General features: G+C 41.6%; 1 protein-coding gene across 1 annotated transcript in view; it reads right to left on the bottom strand.

Annotated features, from left to right (window-relative positions):
- Positions 1 to 25882, bottom strand: part of LOC122683517 (poly(A)-specific ribonuclease PARN-like) — a 50232-nt gene extending 24350 nt beyond the window's left edge. The window contains exons 1-11 of the mRNA XM_043887184.1: positions 25741 to 25882; positions 25330 to 25407; positions 22506 to 22585; positions 21957 to 22024; positions 21790 to 21871; positions 13170 to 13230; positions 6348 to 6513; positions 5243 to 5308; positions 4130 to 4168; positions 2738 to 2780; positions 1238 to 1315 (exon numbers count right to left, since the gene is read on the bottom strand). Coding sequence (XP_043743119.1) covers positions 1238 to 1315; positions 2738 to 2780; positions 4130 to 4168; positions 5243 to 5308; positions 6348 to 6513; positions 13170 to 13230; positions 21790 to 21871; positions 21957 to 22024; positions 22506 to 22585; positions 25330 to 25407; positions 25741 to 25759 — 780 coding nt within the window. The 5' untranslated portion in view covers positions 25760 to 25882. The remainder of the gene's footprint in view (positions 1 to 1237; positions 1316 to 2737; positions 2781 to 4129; positions 4169 to 5242; positions 5309 to 6347; positions 6514 to 13169; positions 13231 to 21789; positions 21872 to 21956; positions 22025 to 22505; positions 22586 to 25329; positions 25408 to 25740) is intronic.
- Between the last annotated feature and the right edge of the window lie 814 nt (positions 25883 to 26696).

The following is a 26696-nucleotide window of genomic DNA, read 5'->3' as shown; positions in this document are numbered from 1 at the left end:
AAAATTAAAAATAGAATTATCATATGATCCAGCAATTCCACTCCTGGGTATATGCCCCAAAGAATTGAAAGCAAGGACTCAAGAGAGTCCTTGACAACCATGTTCAGAGCAGCATTAGTCACAAGAACCGAAAGACAGAAGCAACACAAGAGTCCATAAACAGGTAAATGGACAAACATAATGTGGTATATAGAATATTATTCAGACTTCAAAAAGAAAGGAAATTGTGATGCATGCTACAATAAAGATGAACCCAAAATGCCATTACGCTAAATGAACAAAGCCAGTAACAGAAAGACAAATACTATCCAATTCCACTTATGTGAGGCATTGAGAGGAGTCAAATTCACAGACAGAAGGTAGACCGGTGGGTACCAGAGGCTGGGGGATGGGAGGAGTGGGAAGTTACTAGTTAATGGGTATAGCGTTTCAATTTTGCAGGATAAAAATAGTCTGGAGATGGATGGTGGTGATGGTTGTAGGACAATGTGAATGTACTTAACAGTACAGAACTGAACACTTCAAAATGGCAAAGATGGTAAATTTCATGTTACATATTTTACCAGAATTAAATTTTTTAAGACAATATTTTTTTTAAAAGAAAAAAAAAAAAAACCTGTTCTCAAAGCTAAGCCCCTCTAGAGGAGGGCATGGCAACCCACTCCAGTATTCTTGCCTGGAGAATTCCATGGACAGAGGAACCTGGTGGGCTACAGTCCATCAGGTCGCAAAGAGTTGGACATGAAAGACCATTTAACACTTCCACTTCACTTTCTCCTGTTTAAGGCCACTGGTGTCTCTTAGCTGGTTACTCTTCAGCTTAACTAGTCTTCCTGCTCGAAACCATTCTCCAGAGGACAACTAGAGTGAGGTTCCAACGTTAACTATGAGCATGCATCTGTAGGCCCATATCGTCTCAACTTTGTTTTAGGAAAACTAGTTAACCGGGCCTGAATTTAGCCACGGTGAGATCACTTAATGGGCTGAGATGCTCAGTGACACAAAGTCTGAATGATAGCCACTAACTCTTGCTCTGAGATGGCTTCACGGAGGTGAAGACACAATGCCACCCTCACTTTGCTGGCTACATCTAAATACCTACCCTCATTCTCTTTCAGGTTTTGCTATGAATTCAACTCTTCTATGGTAGAAAATGATTCACTAAATTGAATCTAACAAAAGCTCTACAATTCTCTTGGCATTTCTCACCCAAAGGAAATGAGTGTAGTTCAGTCACCTGTTCCTTAGCGTGTTTCTGCTGCTCTCTTCTGCGTTCTTCTTCATCTACTTTGCTGATAACAATGTATCGCTCTTTCTAAAAGACATAAGGCAGATATTCAATTTTCTGGAAGCTACCCGACCCGCCTCACCCTCTTGAAATTCAGGTTCTGCCACCATTAGAAGTTATAATTTTTTATCAGTGCACAGTCTTTCAGGGGAAAAACACATTCAAAGTATCTTGAAATGCCACCAAAGTTGAGTTGTTGCTTTACAAACTAGAACTCATCTCCATGTTTCCATGACATTTTCCTATGATTTATTAATTCACCCCAACAGAGTCAATTATAAATATCAAGAGACTGTGAGAGTAAGACACTCCATAATGGACACTAAGATGTTGTACTTGAACATGGATTTCAAAATAGTTGGTTTTAAAATAAAAATTCTATGTAACCCATATAAATTTAAATCATTATATTATATACCTAAAACTAATACTGTAAGTCAACCCTACCTCAATTTAAAAAATTTCTGTATTGTATCTTATTAACATAAGAGAAAAATCCTGGATTTTCCAGTAACTTGTCGGGTAACTAGCATCTTCTTTCTCACACTGCATTCTGGATCAATCAAACACCACAAAATCTCCTGTGTCAAAGTTTGAGATTTATCTTCTAGCAAGATTTAATACATAATCTCTTAATTATACATCTCACTTAAGAACAAGAACCAAATTCTTTTTTTTTTTTTTTTTTAAATACTGAGTTTATTTCACATGTATATTTTTGTCTCCGCACCATTTCCATCTGTCTGACCACCACTACTACTATTCCTATCATAACATTCCATACATACTTAAAACCAAGCAAAGGGTGGAGTTCCATCTTTAAAAACTAAACAGGCATTTTGGACAACACATTCTTGGCAATGGAACGTGGACAACATTTATCAGACACGGTAGGAAAAGTTCTCACTCTGCATTATAAAAAGGACAGCCAGATATCAACTGTTACAGAAATGAAATAAATTCTAAAATTCTATAGTTCCGTCAAAGGAACCCACCATCAGCCCACCATTACCCATTTCGGTTCTATCACTGCTCTCTGGGAATACATGATGACAGCATGCTTATGCCCCAGATTCTAAAACCTAATTTTAGTGGCCCATGTAACAAGAAGCAATTACTCCAGGAGTACCATGCATACCAGCTTTCTGTGATGATGAGAACACGTACTAACATTTGCATGCTCTCAAGTTTACAAAGTTCAGTTCCATCCACTACTTTTTAAAAAGCCGTGAGACAGTAGAGCTCATCATCACCATGCTCATGAGTGGATTTACAAATGAGGAAACTGAGGCTGGCAGCGGGGAAATGACTTGTCCAATGTCGCCCAGCTCATGCGTATGGGAGTCAACTCTGATTTTCAACTTCCTGATCTGACTGCACTTTGTATTTGATTACTATGGCACTGGTTCAGTGCATTTAATGTTGGCCCTGGATAAGCCTTGGGGTTACCTTTTCAGTTTCTAAAGTCTCAACATGAATGCCTTTGGGATACCTAAAGAAAAGAAAGAAAACTTGCTTATCAATAGATGAGATAATGACAGCTAAGACCCTAAAGTACTTTTAAAACAACTATATAGCTATAATTTCATTACATCAGTTTTATTAAGTATGCAATAAATATCACTACAGGAAGACTGTAGAGTAAGCCTATTCCATAATATTTCAGTTTCCAAATGTTTCCCTATCTCTGCTCTTAGAATACAGCAATGTATCTCATTTCAAATTAAGTTTTTAGGACTTAGACAGTTTCTGAAATGTCAGGCATCATATAATACAGTCAACACATTACTTCACAGTCAAATCTTGCTTCTAAATGTCACAATGCTTACTTCCTAAGTGAAATTTTGAAGGTCTCTTTAGATGGTTTGGGGCACACACAGGGGAGGTTTGAGATGAGTAACTCTGTGGTAAGCTTGCACAGTAGTTGGCATCTGCCAAGGAGAGGAATCTGGAATCCATAGGGAGTATGTTGCAAGGATAACATGAGAAGAAAGGAGCCTGATCAAATAATAATGGCCCTTTTCCTGGTCTGGTCAAAGTAAATTCACTGGCAGATTCTAACGAAAGAACAAGAACCCCAAACAAAGTCAAGTGCAAACATCCATCTCTCCAATCCTGACCTTCAACTGCTAAGTTAAGAGATTTACTTGAAAATATAACTAAACTAATGGAAACACCTCCAGAAAAAAACACATACAAAATTTTGGACATTATTTCAGGAGATTCACAGGCCTCCTGAAACCCACCCATGGTCTAATCCCTGCTTTAGAAAAAGCATTCACCTTTCATTTAATCTACTTTATTTCAGTATTTCTTATAAACAGCAAAAGTATGAAATTAAAAATTTTGTGTACAATGCTACTGAAATATAGTAAAGAAGGCAGCCTAATATAATTAAATATTTTAAGCTGCATAAATTAAATGACAAGAATCTAAGTAAAAATTATCCTGTTTCAAAAAAGAAAAACAAAGACCATTCACCTGAGTATTTCCCAGGTCTTAAAGCCAAACTTTATTATATACCTTCAAAGGTACTACACATACCTTCATATACCTTCAAATAATACTTCAATTTAGGATATGCCAAATCGATCATTAAAAGAAAACTGTAAAGCCTTTACAGCAGCTACTAAGAAGCAAGAGCAAATAAATTAAGCGGGTATTTAACTTAAGAAATTGGGGGGAAAACAGTAACAAAATGAAGCACTGCCCAAGAACACAGTATGGTCAAGTCACCAAAACCAGCAGAACATCAAAAATGAAATAAAGGCTAAAAAACTGCTTTTAATTTTTTAATCCTGGGTCCCTCACAGAGCCCTCATGTATAATATAAACACTTACTTCCAGCTCAAAGTCTGATAAATCAGTTTTCTTTGGAACCTACGAAAACAAATGAAAAGGTATTAATTTGCAATCATTGAAGCAAAATTCAAACTGACCAAGCACTGGTTGGGAAAGACCACATAAGTTTTAAAAGAGGCTTCATTAGAAGTGACAGTTAACATGCAAAAAAGAACAGAGAGGATGCTTGAGGTGGGAGGATTCCTCACCACCTTTCTTCATCAAAATGCTCTTTACTGGGACTTCCCTGGTGGTCCAGTGGTTAAGAATCCACTTTTCAATGGACAGGACTCGGGTTTGATCCCTAGTCGGGGAACTAAGATCCTATATGCCAAGGGGCAACTCAGTCCACACACCACACAAGCTGCGAGACAAGCCCGTGTGCCACAACTGTGTCCCGACACAGCCGAATCAATGAACTGAACGTGAAAGTGAAAGTCGCTCCGTCATGTCCAACTCTTTGCGACCCCATGGAACAGTTCATGGAATTCTCCAGGCCAGAATACTGAAGTAGCCATTCCCTTCTCCAAGAGAACTAATGAATTGAAAATGCTCTTTATCACTGCTATTATTATACTGCCTTTATAAAAGAGGCAGAAGTCCTTATCAAACCAAAATATTACCTCCTGTGGCTGTATGAAGAGAATTTTAAGTAGACAGATGCATTAAAACACTTCTGTTGAAGCTAGTCACAAAGGAGAAGGAAGGAAAGCAGGCTGTTTCAATTACTGACTCTTTGAAACACCGATGCTTTTTACTGCAGAGAGAAATGAAAAGGACAGAAATAGCCTAACAATGGACTCTGGCTCTTCTGAAGTCTTTCTGTATGAAGCACACATCAAGGCTACAATAATTACGCACTCTTGAGCATGTCTTAAAGCAGAGGTGCATAACAGTTTTCTTCCCTCCAGGACAGGACAAAGCACTCATTCAGTGTCTCAATATACCATGCTCCCCACTGTGTTAACACTAAAGTTAGTGCTGAAATCTTGGGAACATACCTATAATAAAAAGACTATTTATGAATGTTTTTAAGAGACCAAGAAGAGCACATGCCAGAAATCATCTACCTTTCCCAAAAAAGAACAAGTGAAAATATTCAAGGCAACTGGCCCAGTACATGGCTCTAAATCCAAGTTCTTGTCCTCTTCACTTTGTAATAAATCTTCTATTTTCTTTCTGAAGAATTAGAATAAAAATATGACCATCAGCATCATTAAGGAACGAAGTCATCAATCAAAAGAACCACCATACTCAAAAGCAGTAACATATGACAATGTAATTTTACCAAATCATAACTTTTTAGTTCAGTAAGGCTTAAAATACTTTACTTTGGCAGATTCTTTTTGTCATTGTTATTAATGAGTCAGTGACAACTTCTCAAGGATTCATTGATACAAGTGATTTACATTTTTACTTTCCTAGTCAAGTAGTTTTGTTATTCAGTCGCCAAGTAGTCTGTTGTTCAGTCGCCAGGTTATGTCCACGTCTCAACAACATGGACTGCAGCATGCCAGGCTTCCCTCTCCCTCACCATCTCTCAGAGTTTGCCCAAGTTCATGTCCATTGAATCAGTAATGCCATTCAACCATCTCATCCTCTGTCACCCTCTTCTCCTTCTACCTTTAATCTTTCCCAACATCAGGGTCTTTTCCAATGAGTCAGCAGTTATACTGATAACTAAACTAAGCAAAACCAGACGCTCCTCCCGTGGCACATTTGCTTGTCAGAACTTCACCACAACAGAAAAAAAAAAAACACAGATATGTTGCAATATCTGGATGGGCCTCTGCCTCTGGGGGAACAGTGGCTGTCAGGCCTGTGGTCCACACAAGAGGTCTGCCCCCTTGCCAAGGCAGTCTCAGGCCTGGTGACACATGGCAATTCTGCGCACAGTACACAAAACTCCATTTACAATTGACAGCAGATGGTTGGATGGCATCACCAACTCAATGGACATGAGTCTGAGCAAACTTCAGGAGACAGTGAAAGACAGAAAAGCCTGGCATGCTGCAGTCCATGGGGTCGCAAAGAGACGGACACAACTCAGCGATTGAACAACATATAACACAAACTCAGGTATGCCACAATTAAATCCTGCCCTCACATCACCCTCTGTGTGCGCTGTGTGTGGGTATCACAAGCCTGAGATACAGGCATCGATCCTGCCCCAAGACACACGTCTCATCGCACGTCTGCTTTCAGTTTAGGAACTTACACTACTTGGTCAATAAACTTCTTCTGATCGTCAGGAATTGTCACGGGACACTTTGAAGTGTTAGGAGACGTGTAGGACAGAGCACCTGCGCCGTTGGACTGCAAACGCTTCTCATCATACTGCTCTCTTAACTGTCTTTCTTCTTCCTGATTTAAGTACGGAATTCCTGAACAGAATTTTTAAAAGCGTGTATTAGCAGAAGTCACTGTTTATCATAAAAAATTTTGTAACAAACCACAGAGTCTAAAATACTTGGGAAAGACCATATTTGACTACAGCTCAAAAAAAAAAAAAATCAATGGAAACAGCAAGTGATTTTGAAATGTATGTGTCTTATTTCATTCACTCCATGTGCTCATTCGTTCATTCATCTCTCAATAAATTGTAATTTGGCATGTACACTGTGCCAGGCACCATACCAGGTGCCGGTGAGCTAATGATGAACAAGGTAGATGCGTCCTGCTCTGTAGTGAAGGGAACAACCTTAGGACGACCAAAGAAGGCCACCAGGCAGGAGGACCCAAAAGGTGAGCATGGATCAGACACGCAGGAACTGGGGGAAGAGTATTTCAGGCAGGGAACAGACATAAATGCCCAGAGGACAGAAATGGCTTGGACTGTTCCAGAAACAGTTCCAGAGAAGGAAGCTGTAAGCAGGAGAACGGAATAATGTCAGGCTGCAGAGGATGGGGCAGGATTACACGGGCCCTTAGAGGCCACGGTAAGAATTTACTTATTCTAAGGACAACGGGATGCTGTTGCAAGGCTTTAAGCACAATAATCACATTATCTGCTCCGTTATTTTCATGTACTTTTTAAAAATTATTTACTTATTTATTTTTGGCTGCACTGGGTCTTTGCTGCTGCGCACGGGCTTTCTCCAGTTGCAGACAGCAGGGGCTACTCTCTAGCTATGGCGGGCACAGGCTCTAGAGCTCACTCAGGTTCAGTAGCTGTGATGTACGGGCTAGCTGCCCTACTGCATATGGAATCTTCCTGGACCAGGGATCAAACCCATGTGCATTGCAAGACAGATTCTTAACCACTAGACCAGCACGGAAGCCCTGCTCCATGTTTTTAAAAGACCATCTGGACTTCTATGAGAACTGAAGTAGGGAGGTCAGCCAGAAGGAACTGTTCACTGTGGTTGTCCAGGCAGGAGATAACCGCTTAGATCAGAGATCAGTACACCTTTCCTTAAAGAGACAAACAAGAAACATTTTAGGCTTATGGGCCATATGGAGATCTCTATGGCAACATGAGATCTCAACATCTTTGTAACATGAAAACAGCCACACACAGTGAGTAAAATAAATGGACACAGTTGTCCCAATAAAGCCAAAAGCTACCTCCTGGACATATTAAATCATCTAGGGATGTACATATAAATGAAGAGCTACAAATAAAAGGCTAAAGCTTAGGAGAAAGGTGCTGAGATACAAATTCAGGTGTCATCAGGATAAAGGGGGGCATTACAAGTCATGGGACAGTTAACAAACTGTGGAACCAATGATGAAGTTAGAAAATCATCATTTGTCAGCAGTAATAACTGTCTCAAGCAAGACTCATCAGTGGATGCTAAACCTAATTGAAGAAGTCTGATCAACATTCCAAACACCAAAAGCTGCACAACAATATGCATGTACTTAATACCAGCCAACTGTATACTTAGAAATGGTTAACAGATGACGTACTGTACGTGTGTTTTTCTAAAAGTAAACAGAAGAGCGATAATCATCAGTAACTCGGCTCACTGGTGTCACGTTCTCCTGATATGATGTACTGAGCAGCACGCATCTGCAGTGTCTCTGCCCGAGACGAATCGATGCCTCTGGACTTGGCTGCTGCTGCTAAGTCGCTTCAGTCGTGTCCGACTCTGTGCGTCCCCATAGACGGCAGCCCACCAGGCTCTCCCGTCCCTGGGATTCTCCAGGCAAGAACACTGGAGTGGGTTGCCATTTCCTTCTCCAATGCATGGAAGTGAAAAGTCAAAGTGAAGTCGCTCGGTCATGTCCAACTCTTAGCGACCCCATGGACTGTAGCCTACCAGACTCCTCCGTCCATGGGATTCTCCAGGCAAGAGTACTGGACTTGGCTGAGGAAACATCAAAAAAGTCCCAATCGAGGGGCATGCCACAAACTAGCCTCCGCTACAAAATACTGTCAAGGTACTCAAATCAAAGACAGACTGAGAAATTGTTCTGGATTGTAAAAGAGCAAAGAGATATGACAGCTTAAATGCAGCGTGTGAGCCCAGAGTGAATCTGGATGGGGAGAAGTTGTTTTTCTCTTTTACTCTAAGTAGCAAAACTTATATACATTAGGTTTGTAAATGAGGTAACAGTACTAGAGCAACATCCATTTCCTAATTTGGATTACTGTACTGTGTAAGAGAAGGTACTTGTTTTTAGGAAAATGCACACTGAAGTAGTTAGAATAAAGAAATGTCATGTTTGGAACTTACTCTAAAATGGTTTGGGGGGAAAAAATTATACACAAGCATGTAATGAGAGAAAGGATGACAAGGCAAACAGTATAATGCCAACATTCAGGAAACTGGAGGGCAGGTACCAGGAATTCTCTGAGGTATTTTGGCAACATTTATAAAGTCTGAGATTATTTCAAAATAAGAATTTAATAATAAAAAGTAAATAAAACCATGGAATATATGAGACTAACATTGAAGCCAGAGGAGACGAAACAGTCAGAATGGGGAGAAGTCCAGAGGGAGGCAGGAGGAAAAGCACAGAACGAAGAGTCTAAAAGCCAGGGGAGAGTGTCCAGGGGAGGAGGGAGCAATCGACCCAGTCAAATTCCGCCAAAGGCGGAGTGAGGACAAAGAAGGATCCACAAGGTGTGAGATCCTGGCAGTCTGACCCGACCTCAAGTCCAAGGAGGGCTGCGGACAGCAAACGGGCTCAGGTGGGTAAAGAGAAAACTAGAGGGGAAGAGGCAGGAATGGCAAGCGCAAGCCCCTCATTCAAGATGCTTTCCTCTGAGTGGGAGCATCGCAGGCCAGAAGTGGCGCTGGGGATGTGGAATCAAGTGAGGGGCGGGTGTGCTTGGTCAGTGTTATTCTGAGACAGACAGATCCCCACGGGCGTGATTCATCTTCACGTGCCACCTACTCCTTTGGTGGTCGGGTGAAATCTACAGGCCCTACCTCAAAATGACGTTTTCAAATGCATAAAATAAAATACACAAGATTATAAAGGAAAGTAATTATACTGAAATAGTTACCAAGAACTTTTTTTGTATCTATGATACAGTAATGTAAGATACCAGCTTCCTGGTCAACACATTAAATAAGAAGACCTAACGGCAGGCACTTCCCCACTGGTCCTAAGACTCTGCGCTTCCAATGTAGGGGGCCCGGGTTCAATCCTTAGTCAGGGAACTAGATCTGGCATGCCATAACTGAGAGTTCACATGCTGCAACAAAGATCGAAGATTCCAAGCGCTGCAACTAAGACCTGGTGCAGCCAAATAAGTAAATTAAATACATAAATATTTTTTTTAAAAGACCTACTGGCAGGTGAATTAATGATGGTAATTTCAAAGTACTGGCGAAGGTAAACAATATTCAAGATATCTGCCACAACAAAAATGCCACTTGAAGATACCTAGGATTTCACTGAGGACAAACTTCCTGCTACTGCTAAGGTGGCTGGGTTGTTGCCTACATTCCTAACAGAAGAAATGAACAAATTCAGTTCAAGGTTAGACAAAATATAGATGTCAACTCATCACCACCTTCCCCAGATTCAGACTCCAGAACTCACTCTATAGCAGGAAAGCAGCCTCTGGACTAGATTAAGGAGCTCTGCACTAAAAGACGAAGAACGCAATGGCACCCCACTCCAGTACTCTTGCCTGGAAAATCCCATGGATGGAGGAGCCTGGTAGGCTGCAGTCCATGGGGTCGCAAAGAGTCGGACATGACTGAGCAACTTCACTTTCACTTTTCACTTCCATGCATTGGAGAAGGAAACGGCAACCCACTCCAGTGTTCTTGCCTGGAGAATCCCAGGGATGGGGCAGCCTGTTGGGCTGCCATCTATGGGGTCACACAGAGTCAGACACGACTGAAGTGACTTAGCAGCAGCAGCAGCAACACTAAAAGAATGTTTACAAAGGTTGATGGAATGATCAGCAGAGAAGGGAAAACATCCAGCAGACAGAAGGGCAAACTGGAAGGGCCAGTGCCTGACACAGAGGGAGGGACTAGCCTTCTAAGGAACACCTGTGAAAAGGCTGGGCCCAGGCTCGGCGGGGAGACCTGTGGGTCTGGTGGTAAGAACACAAACTGGCTCTTGCCTGCTGGCTTCTATTTTCATTGAGTCATGACCAGCAGCTGAGAGGGAGGCCTGGGGAGAGAAAGTAAAAATACTGATATCGTAGAAAGTCAGAAAGGGAATTTCTAAGTCAGAAAAGTAGGATTTCTGAGCATGATGGAGTCCTTACTTGATGCTTGTGCTCATGCATTTAAAGTGACAAATGAGCTCAGGTATGTTCCATTTTACTGCAATACTCAGATGCTCAGGAAGAGAGAAAGTGAGTGATCAGAACCAACTAAGGCTGGGACTTAGCTAGACGAGTTCAATATGTGGAGAGGAGCAAGAGGAAGAAGAAAGGATAATAATGGACCAGGCGGACAAGGAGCGAAGTTAAGACCAGACAGTAGGAGGTAACTGACAGTGAGAAAGCAATGGAGATCAACCAACTGCTGAAATGAGGTAGCCAAGTGGATGTGAAGGACGAGAGGAGGCGCTGTCAAGGAGAAATGATGGAGGTGGGCACAGTTCCTCCTGATAAGACCCATGATGCCACTAAGGGAGTGGACAGCTAAGGGGGGGCAGAAGCGAGGACTGCTGACCCCCTGGGAGTAGACACGACAGAGCTTTTGCAGGTGCTCCATGTGGATGCTGGAGTAACCCAGAAGGAGGAGAGAGGTAGGAATAGAGAGAAAGATGAGCCAAAGTCTAGGCTTCTGGTGTCCTTGCAAACAGAACCTAAAATAATTGAGGCTGGGGTGAAGAGAGGGGAACATTTGCAGGAATGCAGATTCCACCTGGAGGTTAAAGAGCATAAATTCAGGTGTTAGACAGCCTGCACTAGAATCCCAGTTCTATCACACCCAGGACGTCAGCAGAAGGGGGACGGCAGAGCTGGTTACACAGCCCTGGGAAGAGCCGTGGCTCCTGAGAAGAACTCAGCTGGACTGAGGTGGAAGGCCTACCGCCCGGCTGCATAGACAGCTGAAACCATCTGTGCTTGGGAGAATGGTGACGGCAGTCACCTGGTTCCACTTCAGACAAGGAAGTCAGAGGTATGTCCAAGGAGGCTGCCAGGAGGAAAGGGTCTAGCATGTGCAAACCCTAGAGTGCAAAGATTTAATAAGGAAGAGGAATAAAGGTCCGGGTCAGATTTAAAGCACAGGGATAAGAGTCTCAGTAATAACAGATGGCCTGGGAGCCCTGATGCAGTTGTGACTAAAATACTTCAAGGTCTGACTACAAAACTAGAAAATGAAGCATCCTTCATGAAGCTGTTTCTCTCCTTCTATGAAAATAAAACCATCAGGCTGGAAATTACACATTCATAGGAATCTGGTTAAAGTAGTTCCTTCAAAACATTTCTGCAATAAGACTTCCCAGATGGTCCAGCGGTTAAGACTCCATGCTTCCAATGCAGGGGGCACGAGTTCGATCCTTGGTCAGGGAACTAAGATCCCACATGCCAAAAAAAAAAAAAACTGCACACATTCCATCATAGTACTCTAACTATATGTGGAATTTGTATTTTATAGTGGCTTTCAGAGTCAAGCATGAGCCACAGGAAATAAAATTACTTTGTTATACCCAAATTGTGTTACCCAGCAGGTTTACCCACTAGGTTAAGCAGTTTGGATTCAAAAATTTTTTTAGCATTTCCAAATATCAAAAGCACCAGTAGATATGAGGATGCAGCACCACTGAAGCAATTAAACAACCAACATGACATGGTCCTAAAGACCCTACAAGGAGATCATGCTGAGGGAAAGAGATTGTAGCTGAAGTCTATGTTCTGGAACCTTTGCTGAGAAATATCTCCTTCCCTACCTCACTCAGTAACACATCCACCATGGGAAAGAAAGCAGTTTACAAGAATAATTAAGTGAAAAGTAGCTACTGACCTTAGAGCAGCAGGCACTTAATACTGCTGGGAACGACAGAGGCTTTCCCAGGCACTTTTAGGGAAGTAAATGAATGGAGGAAAAAAAAAACCACTCTGATGTGCTTGAACGTCCAGTGTTCATTAATTAAATATTTAACAATCACCTCTCTGAGGGATCATGCCCTACGCTGGGGACAAGGACTCGGACTTGGTCCCCCCACCCCACCAGGTTGCTGGTCAGCACATCACCCAGCAAGTTAGCCATCAGAACTGAATTTTTTCTTCCAAAGACCATCGCAGTATTACTGAAACATGGCCGATTATGAAAATGCGACACTGGACCACTTGTCTCAGTGGAAGACAACAGGGACACATACCCCACAGGGAGTCTGCCAGGCGACTGAGTCACACCAGTGACAGCACAAGCCCCACCCAACGACTCTGGGGGCTCGAGAGGCCTCATCAGAGCTAAAGGAGGCAGCAGCGCCTCTCCTGTGCCACTCATGCTGGACCAGGCCTTCAACAGCGGGGCACAATAAAAACTCTAACGGCTGCACAGGCTGGAATGGAAATCCGAGACCCTGTCTCAGACAGTACGCACAGAGAGATAATTCTCAACCGAGTCCAGATTTACAAGCTCTGAAGAGAGGTCACGTGTAATCTTACCGTTGCGAAAAACCTTATTAAAATCAAATCCTTGGCTTGCTAGAAAGTCAATGCTTGAGCTCTGAAACAAGAGTAAATAGAACATGCATTTCAGTGATGTTCATGGCAGGTGTGTGAACATAAGCAGAGAAAGAACTCTGGGGAGTAAACGAAGGCAACCAGGCAAGGGGGTAGCATGCCACGGGTCAGAGAACAAGGGGCTTCTACTCCACGGCTGCTGAACTGTCCATTCATTCACTTCAACTATCTGGGCTTTTCCCTTATAGTTTGTAAGACAAATATCCTTTGTTACCCAACATTTAAGAAAATCTTACTTGGTGAACATATATTCTCCCAAGAGGCAGGAAACTGCTGAATAAAAATTAAATGTATTTCTATTATCTCACCCCAGGTTCAAATTTAAGGGAAAAAATGTGCAAATTATAAGGTATCAATATTCACTTCAACTTAGATTCTGGAAGCCCAAAATCTTAACTGGATGTTCTTTACATTCAACATCATAGTACAGAAAAATTCCCAGTAAAGAGACTTACTAAACACATATCTCAAAGTCAAAATATATACGTAAATGTAGAAAAAATATCAAGTAAGTAATTATACACAAGAATGGGAACATTTTCACAAAGTCCTTACTCAACTGACTGAAGGTGGGAAACTTCACTGAGCTTCTCTAATTTTATTTTCGTTTTAAGTCAGAACCGCCTTGTCTAACTCAATGAAACCATGAGCCACTCTGTGCAGGGCCACCCAAGACGCAAGGGTCATGGTGGAGAGTTCTGACAAAACGTGGTCCACTGAAGGGAATGGCAAACCACTCTAATTTCTTGCCTTGAGAACCCCATGGACAGTATGAAAACAGAAAAAGATACATGACACTGAAAAATGAAATTCCCAGGTCGGTAGGTGTCCAATATGCTACTGGAGAGAAGTGGAGAAATAACTTCAGAAAGAATGAAGAGACTGAGCCAAAGAGAAAACAATGCCCAGTTGTGGATGTGTCTGGTGATGGAAGTAAAGTCTGATGCTATAAAGAGCAATACTGCATAGGAATCTGGACTGTTAGGTCCATGAATTAAGGTAAATTACAAGTGGTCAAACAGGAGATGGCAAGAGGGAACAGTGACATTTTAGTAATCAGTGAACTAAAACAGACTGGAATGGGTGAATTTAATTCAGATGACAATTATATATACTACTGTGGGCAAGAATCCCTTAGAAGACATGGAGTAGCCCTCACTGTCAACAAGAGTCTGAAATGCAGTACTTGAGTGCAATCTCAAAAACGACAGAATGATCTCTGTTCATTTCCAAAGAAAACCATTCAATAACACAATAATCCAATCTATGCCAGTAATGCTGAAGAAGCTGAAGTTGAATGGTTCTATAAAGACCTACAAGACATTCTAGAACTAACACTCAAAAAAGATGTCCTTTTCATCATAGGGGACTGGAATGCAAAAGTAGGAAGTCAAGAGAAACCTCGAGTAACAGGCAAATTTGGTCTTGGAGTACAAAATGAAGCAGGGCAAAGGCTAATAGAGTTTTGCCAAGAGAACACACTGGTCATAGCAAATACCCTCTTCCAACAACACAAGAGAAGACTCTACACACGGACATCACCAGATGGTCAACAGCAAAATCACACTGATTATATTCTTTGCAGCCAAAGATGGAGAGGATCTATGAAAGAAAGTGAAAGCGAAGTCGCTCAGTTGTGTCTGACTCTTTGCAACCCAATGGACTGTAGCCCACCAGGCTTCTCAGTCCATGGAATTTTCCAGGCAAGAGTACTGGAATGGGTTGCCATTTCCTTCTCCAGGGGATCTTCCCAACCCAGGGATCGAACCCGGGTCTCCCACACTGCAGGCAGACACTTTACTGAGCCACCGGCAAGCCCAGGAGAGGCTCTATAACAGTCACCAAAAACAAGACCAGGAACCAACTGTGGCTCAGATCATGAACTCCTTATTGCCAAATTCAGACTTAAATTGAAGAAAGTAGGGAAAACCACTAGACCATTCATGTATGACCTAAATCAAATCCCTTACGATTATACACTAGAAGTGACAAATAGATTCAAGGGATTAGATCTGACAGACAGAAAGCCTGAAGAACTATGGACAGAGGTTTGTAACATGTACAGAAGACAGTGATCAAGACCATCCCCAAGAAAAAGAAATGCAAAAAGGCAAAATGGTTGTCTGAGGAGGTCTTACAGATAGCTGAGAAAAGAAGAGAAGCTAAAGGTAAAGGAGAAAAGGAAAGATATTCCCATTTGAATGCAGAGTTCCAAAGAATAGGAAGGAGAGATAAGAAAGCCTTCCTCAGTGATCAATGCAAAGAAATAGAGGAAAACAATAGAATGGTAAAGACTAGAGATCTCTTCAAGAAAATTAGAGATACCAAGGGAATATTTCATTCAATGATGGGCACAGTAAAAGACAGAAATGGTACAGACCTAACAGAAGCAGAAGATATTAAAAAGAGGTGGCAAAAATACACAGAAGAACTATACAAAAAATATCTTCATGACCCAGATAACCACGATGGTGTGATCACACACCTAGAGCCAAACATCCTAGAATTCGTGATGTCAAGTGGTCCTCAGGAAGCATCACTACGAACAAAGCTAGTGGAGGTGATGGAATTCCAGTTGAGCTAGTTCAAATCCTAAAAGATTATGTGTGAAAGTGCTGCACTCATTATGCCAGCAAATTTGGAAAACTCAGCAGTGACCACAGGACTGGAAAAGGTCAGTTTTCATTCCGATCCCAAAGAAGGACAATACCAAAGAATATTCAAACTACCGCACAATTGCACTCATCTCACACGCTAGCAAAGTAATGCTCAAAATTCTCCAAGCCAGGCTTCAACAGTATGTGAACCATGAACTTCCAGATGTTCAAGCCGGACTTAGAAAAGGCAGCAGAACCAGAGATCAAATAGCCAACATCTGTTGGATCATCTAAAAAGCAAGAGAATTCCAGAAAAACATCTACTTCTGCTTTATTGATAACACCAAAGCCTTTGACTGTGTTCAGTTCAATTCAGTTCTGTCACTCAGTCATATCCGACTTTGCAGCCCCATGGACTGCAGGACACCAGGCCACCCTGTCCAGCAACAACTCCTGGGGTTTACTTAAACTCGTGTCCATTGAGTCAGCAATACCATCCAACCATCTCATCCTCTGTCATCCCCTTCTCCTCCCCGCTTCTATCTTTCCCAGAATCAGGGTCTTTTCCAATAAGTCAGTTCTTCACTTCAGGTGGCCAAAGTATTCAAGTTTCAACTTCAGCATCAGTCCTTCCAATGAATATTCAGGACTGATTTCCTTTCGGATGGACTGGCTGGATCTCCTTGCTGTCCAAGGGGTTCTCAAGAGTCTTATCCAACACTACAGTTCTAAAGCATCAATTCTTCAGTGCTCAGCTTTCTTTATAGACCAACTCTCACAAACATACATGACTACTGGAAAAACCACAGCTTTGACCAGACGGACCTTTGTTGGCAAAGTAATATCTCTGCTTTTTAACATACTAAAAAGAAACTAAAGAGCCTCCTGATGAAAGTGAAAGAGAGAAGTGAAAAAGCTGGCTTAAAACTCAACATTCAAAAAACGAAGATCATGGCATCCAGTCCCATGATTTTGGACTCCAAAATCACTGTAGATGATAACTGCAGCCAATTAAAAGACACTTGCTCCTTGGAAGAAAAGTTATGGCTAATTTAGACAGCATATTAAAAGGCAGAGATGTAAAATAAATAAATAAATAAAATAAAAGACAGAGACGTTACTTTGCCAACAAAGTTCCATCTATTCAAAGCTATGGTTTTTCCAGTAGTCAGGTATGGATGTAAGAATTGGACTACAAAGAAAGCTGAGTGCCAAAGAATTGATGCTTTTGAACTGTGGTGCTGGAGAAGACTCTTGAGAGTCCCTTGAACAGCAAGTCCAAGGGAGATCCAACCAGTCCATTTGAAAGGAATTCAGTCCTGAATATTCACTGGAAGGACTAATGCTGAAGCTGAAACTCCAATGCTTTGGCCACCTGATACGAAGAACTGACTCACTGGAAAAGACCCTGATGCTGGGAAAGATTGAAGACAGGAAGAGAAGGGGACAACAGAGGATGAGATGGCTGGATGGCATCACGACTCGATGGACATGAGTTTGAGCAAGCTCCATGAGTTGGTGATGGACAGGGAAGCCTGGCATGCTGCAGTCGATGGGGTCTCAAAGAGTTGGACATTCCTGAAGTAACTGAAGGTAGAACAGTTAAATCTGACCCTTTATAGAGCAGCCCTTCCTGAGTCGCACTTGATGTTACACCATCAGTCTAGACTGAGGATGCTCTGCCAGTTCCAATAAGCTCATTACCATATCCACTTTAGAGATGCTGCTGAAGACAACGTCGTCTACACAGAGGGCTTCCCTGGTGGCTCAGATGATAAAGAATTTGCCTGCAATTAAGGAGACCTGGGTTCAATCCCTGGGTCAGGAAGATCCCCTGGAAAAGGGAATGGCTACCCACTCCAGTATTCTTGCCTGGAGAATTCCATGGAGTCTGGCAGGCTACAGTCCATGGGGTCACAAAGAGTCAGACATGACTGAGCGACAAATACCATGATAACAGAAAGGGAAATGTCTTGGGGTCTCTAATCTGAGGAAAGCTGAACTGGTCCTAAGTCCTGGTCCATTTTGATCCTTTGGACCACAGAACTGACCGTGTGTTTCCCCCTTGTCTTGGCTGGTAGGAAGCTCAGAGACAAGCAGGTAAGACTTTCTTTGGCATGAATTCTGTGTTCTAATCATAACACAGTAATCACACCCTCATTTTTCTTTTCTTCCAATTTTTCACTTACTTATTTTTAATCTTAGGTTAAAAGGTTTTATATATTATATATACTTTTATGTACTTTATGTATCTTTATTACTTGACACCAGTTCTTTTAAACTATGAGCAACCTAGTCAAATATACATGGGTATGTGCATGCATGCACACACACACACAGATACAGACACATCATTTTCTATCATGTCCAGGTTTTCTGTGATGTGAAATAAGCAACCATTTCCCCTATATCTTCCTTGTTCATCCTGTTCTGAAATAAGACCCAGTGCCTTCTGACTTGGGCCACAAGCCCCTCTACCTTCCATGCCTGAGTACTCTTAACTCTGCTCCCCTAATACCCATCACTGACAGAGACAACAAAAGATGGCTTATGGAAAGGCGTTTTTACCCCTCCTATCACTAGACTCCATCCTAACTTTCTTCTTTAAAAATCAGAGTCAGAGATCACGCATCCCCTTTTTCAAGCTATTTATTTTCTACTCAAATAATACTCTTTAGACTGCAAAAAAAAAATGTACTCTATGCCCCTGAATTTAAAGCCTCTTAAAATGGTAAATTTTAGGTTATGGATTTTTTTTTTACCATAATAAGGAGAAAACACTTCAAACCAACAAACTTTATTTATAATATACTAAACACTATCTTTGGTTTGTTCTAAATGTACCATTTTCAGGATTCAAAAGATGAGCATAGATATTAGAGAGGACAATTTGAGGCATCTATCAAAATTTTAAATCTATAAGTTCTATGACTCATCAATTCCCCTCATAGGAAAGCTATCCTATAAAACATTCCTGGAGTTCAACTTGAAACTTAGTCTGTGACAACCTGGAGAGGTGGGATGGGGTGGGGGAGGAAGGGGAGGGAGGTGCAAGAGTGAGGGGACATATATACACTTATGACTAATTCATGTTATTGTACGGCAGAAACCAACACAGCATTGTAAAGCAACTATCGTCCGATTAAAAATAAATTTAAAAAATAGCTTAAAAACATATGTTGATTCGGCAAAAAAAAAAAAAATTTCCTATATACAACCAAGACACATGCACATGGACACTGACTATAGCACTGTTTAAAATAGGGAGCCACTGGAAAACTTTCCAATTCCAATTAGATAAATTATAATACACCTGTATTATGAAATATGAAGACATTGTGTTAAATGGAAAATGCAAGTTATTTAAAATATGAATGTTATGATTCTGTGTATATTAAAGCAAAAAACTAAAACTGTGTTTGTGTGTGTGTGTGTGTGTGTATATATGTAAACACAGGAGCATATGTATATATGGCACAAAAGGAGTGAAATGGGGAAAGAAGTGGCATGGGGGAAGAGGGGATTTAAAAACAACATTTTTTACTCTATAGACAGCAGCAGTGTTTTGACTTTTCACGGCCATGTATGTATTTTCTTCCATGAACTCCACTACAGATGTTCAGGCAGAAAAAAGAAGAACAGAAGAAACAGGAAGTGAAGACAATGAAGACGCCTTGCAATTCACCTGGACGGGCACGCGCTGCAGGCGTGTGCATGGCTCTCAGGGCGTCATTCCTCCACATCCTGCCTAGTGTGCGTGGCTCACTGTGTGTACAGATACTTAGTTTTCACACAGCACAGGAAGTTGTCTTGCCCCCCAATTTTCCCTGCTTTAAGGATAATAAAAGCTTTTCAAGATCAATTTTTCACTAGACACAATCTTCACCCTACTCGCCGACTCTAGAAGCTAAGTTCCTTTAAAGACGCGACTCTGCTGCAGGCATAGATTTTTAAACAAGACAAAATCCACCTTAGATGGAGGACCAGAAAAAAATCCAAAGATACTATCATTTACCTTATCCATACAATTGCCAAGTTTACTTACTGAGTCTCAACCTCTTCCCTGCCTTTGTTTTTCCAGAACAGAGAACTGCACCATTTGAGCCCATTAATCTCTGGCCTGTCTTCAAGTCTATGATGTTTTTCCTTAGAGTGCCTGGCTATCAGGACTGCATGAAGTGTTCCAGGTGTAGTCACAGGATGATTTTGTGTGATGGGTAGGGTTCTTCCGACCTGTCTCCAGTTGTGTTTGTGTTGGTCTTTTAGAACATACTGTCATCCCTAAGATGTCTCACTGCCACTGTGTGCATTTGATTAATTCCTGGCTAAAACCATGGAATCCACTTTAAGGAACTGTCTTTTCCTGCTACCACTGGAAAACTACATCCATACAAATGTCCAAACTGAACCTATCTTTCTCAGAGAAAATTTACAAATACCATTTAATGAAGTATTCTATACTCATGTGACTGGTAAATAGCTGTTAAATGAGGATGAGACGGTTGGATGGCATCACCGACTCAATGGACATGAGTTTCAGTAAACTCCAGGAGTTGGTGATAGACAGGGAGGCCTCACGTGTGGCAGTCCATGGGGTTGCAAAGAGTCAGACATGACTGAGCAACTGAACTGAGCTTATTGCAAAGTAAAGAAATATCAACTATGGTTTATCTGCTAATTTAAGAAAAATACTGGATACAAGAGTAAAATTACCTTCTCTCCAGCTCCTGACATACAATGAATGCTGCTTCATTTGTTTACATCCTGCCTTATTACAGAGAGAATCTGACATGACTCAATCACTCAGAAGCCTACCCTCCAGGCTTTCTTAACTGCAGTACTACTTAGATGCAGGAAAAGGGACAGATGGGAAGACTCAAAGGAACTAATGTTACTCCAGGGAGAGAAGCTCAGACATAAGATTATAAGGAAGAGAAGACCAAAACTCAGGTTTCATCACATATCCATATGATAGACACTAATTCACACTGTCCTTATCAATAGAGATCAATGATCTCCTTATTCATTAATCAGATTATTAAGAGAGCAGAAAGGGGAAGCTGACATTCACCGAATGTCCACCAGATCAGCTACAACTCTGAACTGGCTGTTCTAAAGGGGACCCTCCCTGAATCCTCACCTTGGCTCATAAAGTCAGCCCTTTCCTCCTCAGGAGGCACCAGTGGTCTTTTTCTACCCTCTTTCCTAACTGGTAAGCTTGGGAAAAGAAACCGAGCACATGTAACTTAGCCCCTTCTGGGTTCCCTAGTGGCTCAGACAGTAAAGAATCTGCCTGCGATGCAGGAGACCTGGGATCGATCCCTGGGTTGGGAAGATCCCCTGGAGGAGGGCACAGCAACCCACTCCAGTATTCTTGTCTGAAGAATCCCATGGACTAAGGACCCTGGGAGCTATGTTCATGGGGTTGCAAAGAGTCAGACACAATTGAGTGACTATACTTTCACTTTCTCTTTTAGGTTTGCTCTTTTCAAAGAGCATACACACATACTCTGCTCCTCCAGAAAATAAAGGTCTACCCTTGAAGAGGTGTGCAGTGAAAATGGGGTTGGGAAAAAAACCTGCAGGTCCTAATCTGTAGGTTCAGTTCAGGGGTAAGACAATAAAAAACATCCCCCAAAGAGCCACAGTACGAAGTCATGGTCTCAAATTCAGCTCTACTTATAATAAAGTTCATGTTCCCATGTCCCTCTGCCTGTCTCTTACATCTTATTCCTTAACTCACTCTCAGGTCAAAGGAAAGATGAGAGTATAATTTATTTATAATCCAAAAACTGAAGGTCAGTGAGGTAAAGTGATTTGCCCGAAGTGCAAAGTTGGTTATAGAACCAAATTTTAAAGAGAATTCTGATTCCACGTTTCCACACAGCTTCATCAGGGATTCGTAACAGAAAAAAAAGGAACAACAACTCAGTTATACTACTAACCTGACAAACAAATTTGACATCTGGTGAGGATCTATTGAAGGGTTTCGGGAAAACATAGAAGTTAAAAGACTTCGTTATATACCTGGGGAAAATAAGATAAAAGGAGACTTAGGGTGTTATATTATGCCATGACAAAAGAATTCCCACCACTTGTTAAAACAACCTACTTTGAATCTGTGTAGTCATACTTAAAAGTGCAAAGGCCAAACTGAAACAGCAAAAAGTCCATGGAATGCTGGAAAAGGGAAATAAAATATCTGTCAAAACAATGCTGTATAGTCGACATGAGCAACAGTATTTGCAATCAGGTAGGTTTTCTGATTATTCTACTTGACTTTGGCAGAATACTTCTGATCCAAACCGATTATAGATTATCTATCAGGAGCATTATTAATTTATGAATATTTCTTACTATTTTTCCCAACTAAGCACTTATGCATCATCCAGAGCATCATAGTAAACCTATTTCCAAATGATTAAAATAACCACATCATATTTCCTGTAAATGAAATTAACAATGAAAATACTAAACCTTCCCCAAAATGTTTTCCAGCAAACAATTATTTTTGCTGTTGTTTTAAATACCACTAAATATCAATTCATAGCTGGGGTTGAGAAGTTAATAAGCAAGCTTGACAATTTTATTCCTCTATAATTTAACATATGCAAGACCAACATGGGAAAAAAAAATGAGATTTTCTAGCACACCCACTTACCTTTTTAAGCTTCTGATACCTTTCTTCTGCAGTGTCAAAACCATTTGTTAATGCGGTGACTGAAGGTCCATCGCTGATTCCTAGATTTTAAGAAAAAAAATTTTAACCTATTCGTAAATGCTAACAGAAAATGTCAGTCAACTATTCAATGGCTCTATAATTTCTTATTTTTATGAATTAAAACTAACTGGAAGTGCTCTTTATTTCACTTTTTCAAAATTAGCATGAATTTCGCAGGCTAACAAGCCAAACCCTGTAATAGAGAATTCAGAGATACAAATGTTTCAATTTGAGAATGGACAGTTTCAGTATCTAAAACAGATTTCAAATAAAGAAAACCCTATAGATATCTCACCAAAAAATTATTAGAACTAATAAATGAATTCAGCAGAGTTGCAGGATACAAAATTAATATTCAGAAATCCACTGTAAATTTCTATACACTAATAACAAACCATCAAAAAGAGAAATTATAAAAACGATCCCACTGACAATTGCATCAAAAAGAATAAAACACCTAGGACTATATTTAACCAAGGTGAAAGACCTGTCCTCTGAGAATTATAAGACACTGGTGAAAGCAATTGAAGAAAACATGAAAAACAGAAATGCTCATGAACTGGAGGAATTAATACTGTTAAAATGCCCATATTACCCAAAACAATCTATAGATTCAATGCAATCTCTATCAAAATACCTACGGCATTTTTCACAGAACTAAACAAATAATCCTAAAATTTGTATAGAACCACAAAAGACCCCGAACAACCACAGCAATCTTGAGATACCACCTCACATCTGTCAGAATGGCCATTCTCAAAAACACAAGAAATAACAAATGTTGGCAAGGATGTGGAGAAAAGAAAACTATCATGTACTGTTGGCGGGAATGTCAATTGGTGCAGGCACTATAGAAAACAGTATAAAGCTTCCTCGAAATATTAAAAATAGAACTAACATATGATCCAGCAATTCCACTTCTGGATATTCATCAGAAGAAAACAAAAATTATTTTTTCTTCAATAATTCTAACTGAAAAAGATATATACATCCCTAGGTCACTACAGCATTACTTAAAATAGCAAAGATAGAAGTAACTTAAGTGTCCAAGGATAAATGAAAAGATAAAGATTCTATACATATGTAAAGATGCTATAAATGTGTGTGAGTATGTGTGCGTGTGTGTGTATACATGCATATATATGCATACATGGGGCTTCCCTGATGGCTCAGATGGTAAAGAATCTGCCTGCAATGTGGCAGACCAGGGGTTGAGAAGATCCCCTGGAGAAGGGAATCGCTACCCACTCCAGTATTCTTGCTTAGAGGATTCCACGGATAGAGGAGCCTGACGGGCTCCAGTCCATGGGATTGCAAAGAATTTGTGTAAAGAAATATTATTCAACCATAAAAAAGAAAAAAAAAAAAAACAACCTTGTAATATGGATGGACCTAGAAGGTACTATGCTAAGTGAGTGAAATAAGTCAGACAAAGAAAGGCAAATACTGATGATTTCATTTACTGATAAAATCTTAAAAAAAAAAGAAAAGAAAAGAAACAGAAAGAGACTTATTGATACAGAGAGTAAACTGATGGTTGCCAGAGTGAAGGAGGGGAGTTTGGGGGGGGGGGGCAAATAGGTAAAGGAGTTTAAGAGGTACAAACTTTCACTTATAAAATAAGTCAGTCACAGCACAGAGAATATAGCCAATAATATAGCTGACAAGAACTTTGTATGGTAACAAATGGTAACTAGACTTAGCGAGGTAATCAATCCATAATGTATAAAAATACCAAATCAGTGTTATACACTTGAAACTGACATAATTGGTTGATCATAATTCAGTAATTATAATTCTATACCATTATTTATATAACTATATGTATATAATTAAGCAATTATAATCCAGTAATGGATTATGCCCAGTAAAAACAAAGTTATGCCCAGCATGGATTCCTTTAGAAAGAGCTGAAGTCTTTGAAACAAGCACAACTTGTAGCAAAAACGGCTATCTTTACCAAAAATTGGATATCTCTGATCCAAAAGAAAAAAAAGAACCTTGCAATTATAACTGTTAGTTACACTAATCTAAGTACTAGATACATGTGTACACCCACGCCAAGGCAGGCAGTGAACACGTTCACTAATGCCTAAAGGAATACCCTCATTTATTTGCAGAAGTCCAACCCTAAAGTCAGCCACAAAGCACAAATCTTGTATGAGCCCTCTTAGAGCAAATGTCTAAACTAGTCAAATTCATAGAGACAGAAACAATGATTGCTAGAGGCAGAGGGGAGGGAGGAGCTGGGAATTACTGTTCAATGTGTAGAGTTTCAGTCCTGGAAGATGAAAAAGTTCTGTGGAGATGGACGGTGGGGATGGTGGCACTCCAGTGTTACAGTCTCACTTAACTTTAAAACCACTTAAAAATGGTTAAAAGGATACATTTTATGCTATGTGTATTTCACCACACATCAAAAAAGGCCTGACCCTAACTCTCCAGCGCTGTCCCACACCTGTCCAGCTGTTTTTAAGCAGCATCAAAAGCGTAGTCTCTTATCTGCAACCCTCAGAGTTCGAACAACCACAAACCCAATCAGGAAACCCACCGCACCTCTTTCGTGCTTTTGAAACGTTTAAGAGGAAACGTGGAGACTCATGCAACCTGACCCAGAAAACTCAAACAGGGAGGAGCGACCAGCAGGTATAAGCCCAGGCCAGGGGTCAGGAGGGCGCGGGGGTGGGGGGTGGGGGTGGCGGGCAGGAGGAGGCTTGGCTATGCATTGCAGGGTGCCAGCCTCGAGCTTGCAAGCGAGGGATACCTGAAAACTCCCCATCGATGGCGAAGAAGTCGGCCTCCTCTATAGCCTGGTACACTTTGTGGAGATTACTCTGAAAATCTGCGGAGAAACCGAGAAGAGGCTCAGAACTGGTGGCCTGGCTTTCTGCCCACGGGTTACTAGGGGGATAGGGAAGGAGGGAAGGGGAGCTGCCAAGGATCCTGGGATGAGAGGACAAGTCCCTAAGGGGTGCACAGACCGGAGGGATATAAGCCCCGAGGGGTGCACGGGCCAAAGGCGAACAAGGCCCCAAGAAGCGCAAAAGGGGAGCAAACCCCTGAGGGGACTGCCTCTGCCCCAGGCCGGGTCAAGTAGACCTGCCGCGGTGAGGGCCTAGCAGGCCGGGTGAGGAAGTGCCCCGAGGACGCAGGGAGGTGTACAGCGGACACGCACTGCTCCTGATTATCTCCATTCTGCGGAGTGGCCAGGCCTCCGGCCCCGCCCGGGCCCGCCTCGACCGTTCCACTCCCGAAGTTCCGCGGCGACAGCGCTGGCAGCCACGGCAGAGACCGCGGGGGCGACTTCAGGAAACAGCGCGCGCCGGCGCGCGTCACGTGCGCCTGCGTCATGGTGGGGCGGGGCCAAGGGTGGGTTTCATTCCCTGGACGCAGCAGGGCTAAGAGAGTTCCAGAAAAACATCTATTTCTGCTTTATTGACTATGCCAAAGCCTTTGACTGTGTGGATCACAATAAACTGTGGAAAATTCTGAAAGAGATGGGAATACCAGACCACCTGACCTGCCTCTTGAGAAACCTGTATGCAGGTCAGGAAGCAACAGTTAGAACTGGACATGGAACAACAGACTGGTTCCAAATAGGAAAAGGAGTACGTCAAGGCTGTATATTGTCACCCTGCTTATTTAACTTATATGTAGAGTACATCATGAGAAACGCTGCGCTGGAAGAAGCACAAGCTGGAATCAAGATTGCCGGGAGAAATATCAATAACCTCAGATATGCAGATGACACCACCCTTATGGCAGAAAGTGAAGAGGAACTAAAAAGCCTCTTGATGACAGTGAAAGAGGAGAGGGAAAAAGTTGGCTTAAAGCTCAGTATTCAGAAAACTAAGATCATGGCATGTGGTCCCATCACTTCATGGGAAATAGATGGGGAAACAGTGGAAACAGTGTCAGACTTTATTTTGGGGGGCTCCAAAATCACTGCAGATGGTGATTGCAGCCATGAAATTAAAAGACGCTTACTCCTTGGAAGGAAAATTATGACCAACCTCAGTCAGTCAGTTTAGTCACTCAGTCGTGTCCGACTCGTTGCGATCCCATGAATTGCAGCAGGCCGGGCCTCCCTGTCCATCACAAACACATGCCCATTGAGTCGGTGATGCCATC

The sequence above is a fragment of the Cervus elaphus genome, chromosome 1, assembly GCF_910594005.1.
Source record: "Cervus elaphus chromosome 1, mCerEla1.1, whole genome shotgun sequence".
Taxonomy (NCBI): Eukaryota; Metazoa; Chordata; class Mammalia; order Artiodactyla; family Cervidae; genus Cervus; species Cervus elaphus.
This window is presented reverse-complemented; position numbering and strand designations above follow the sequence as displayed.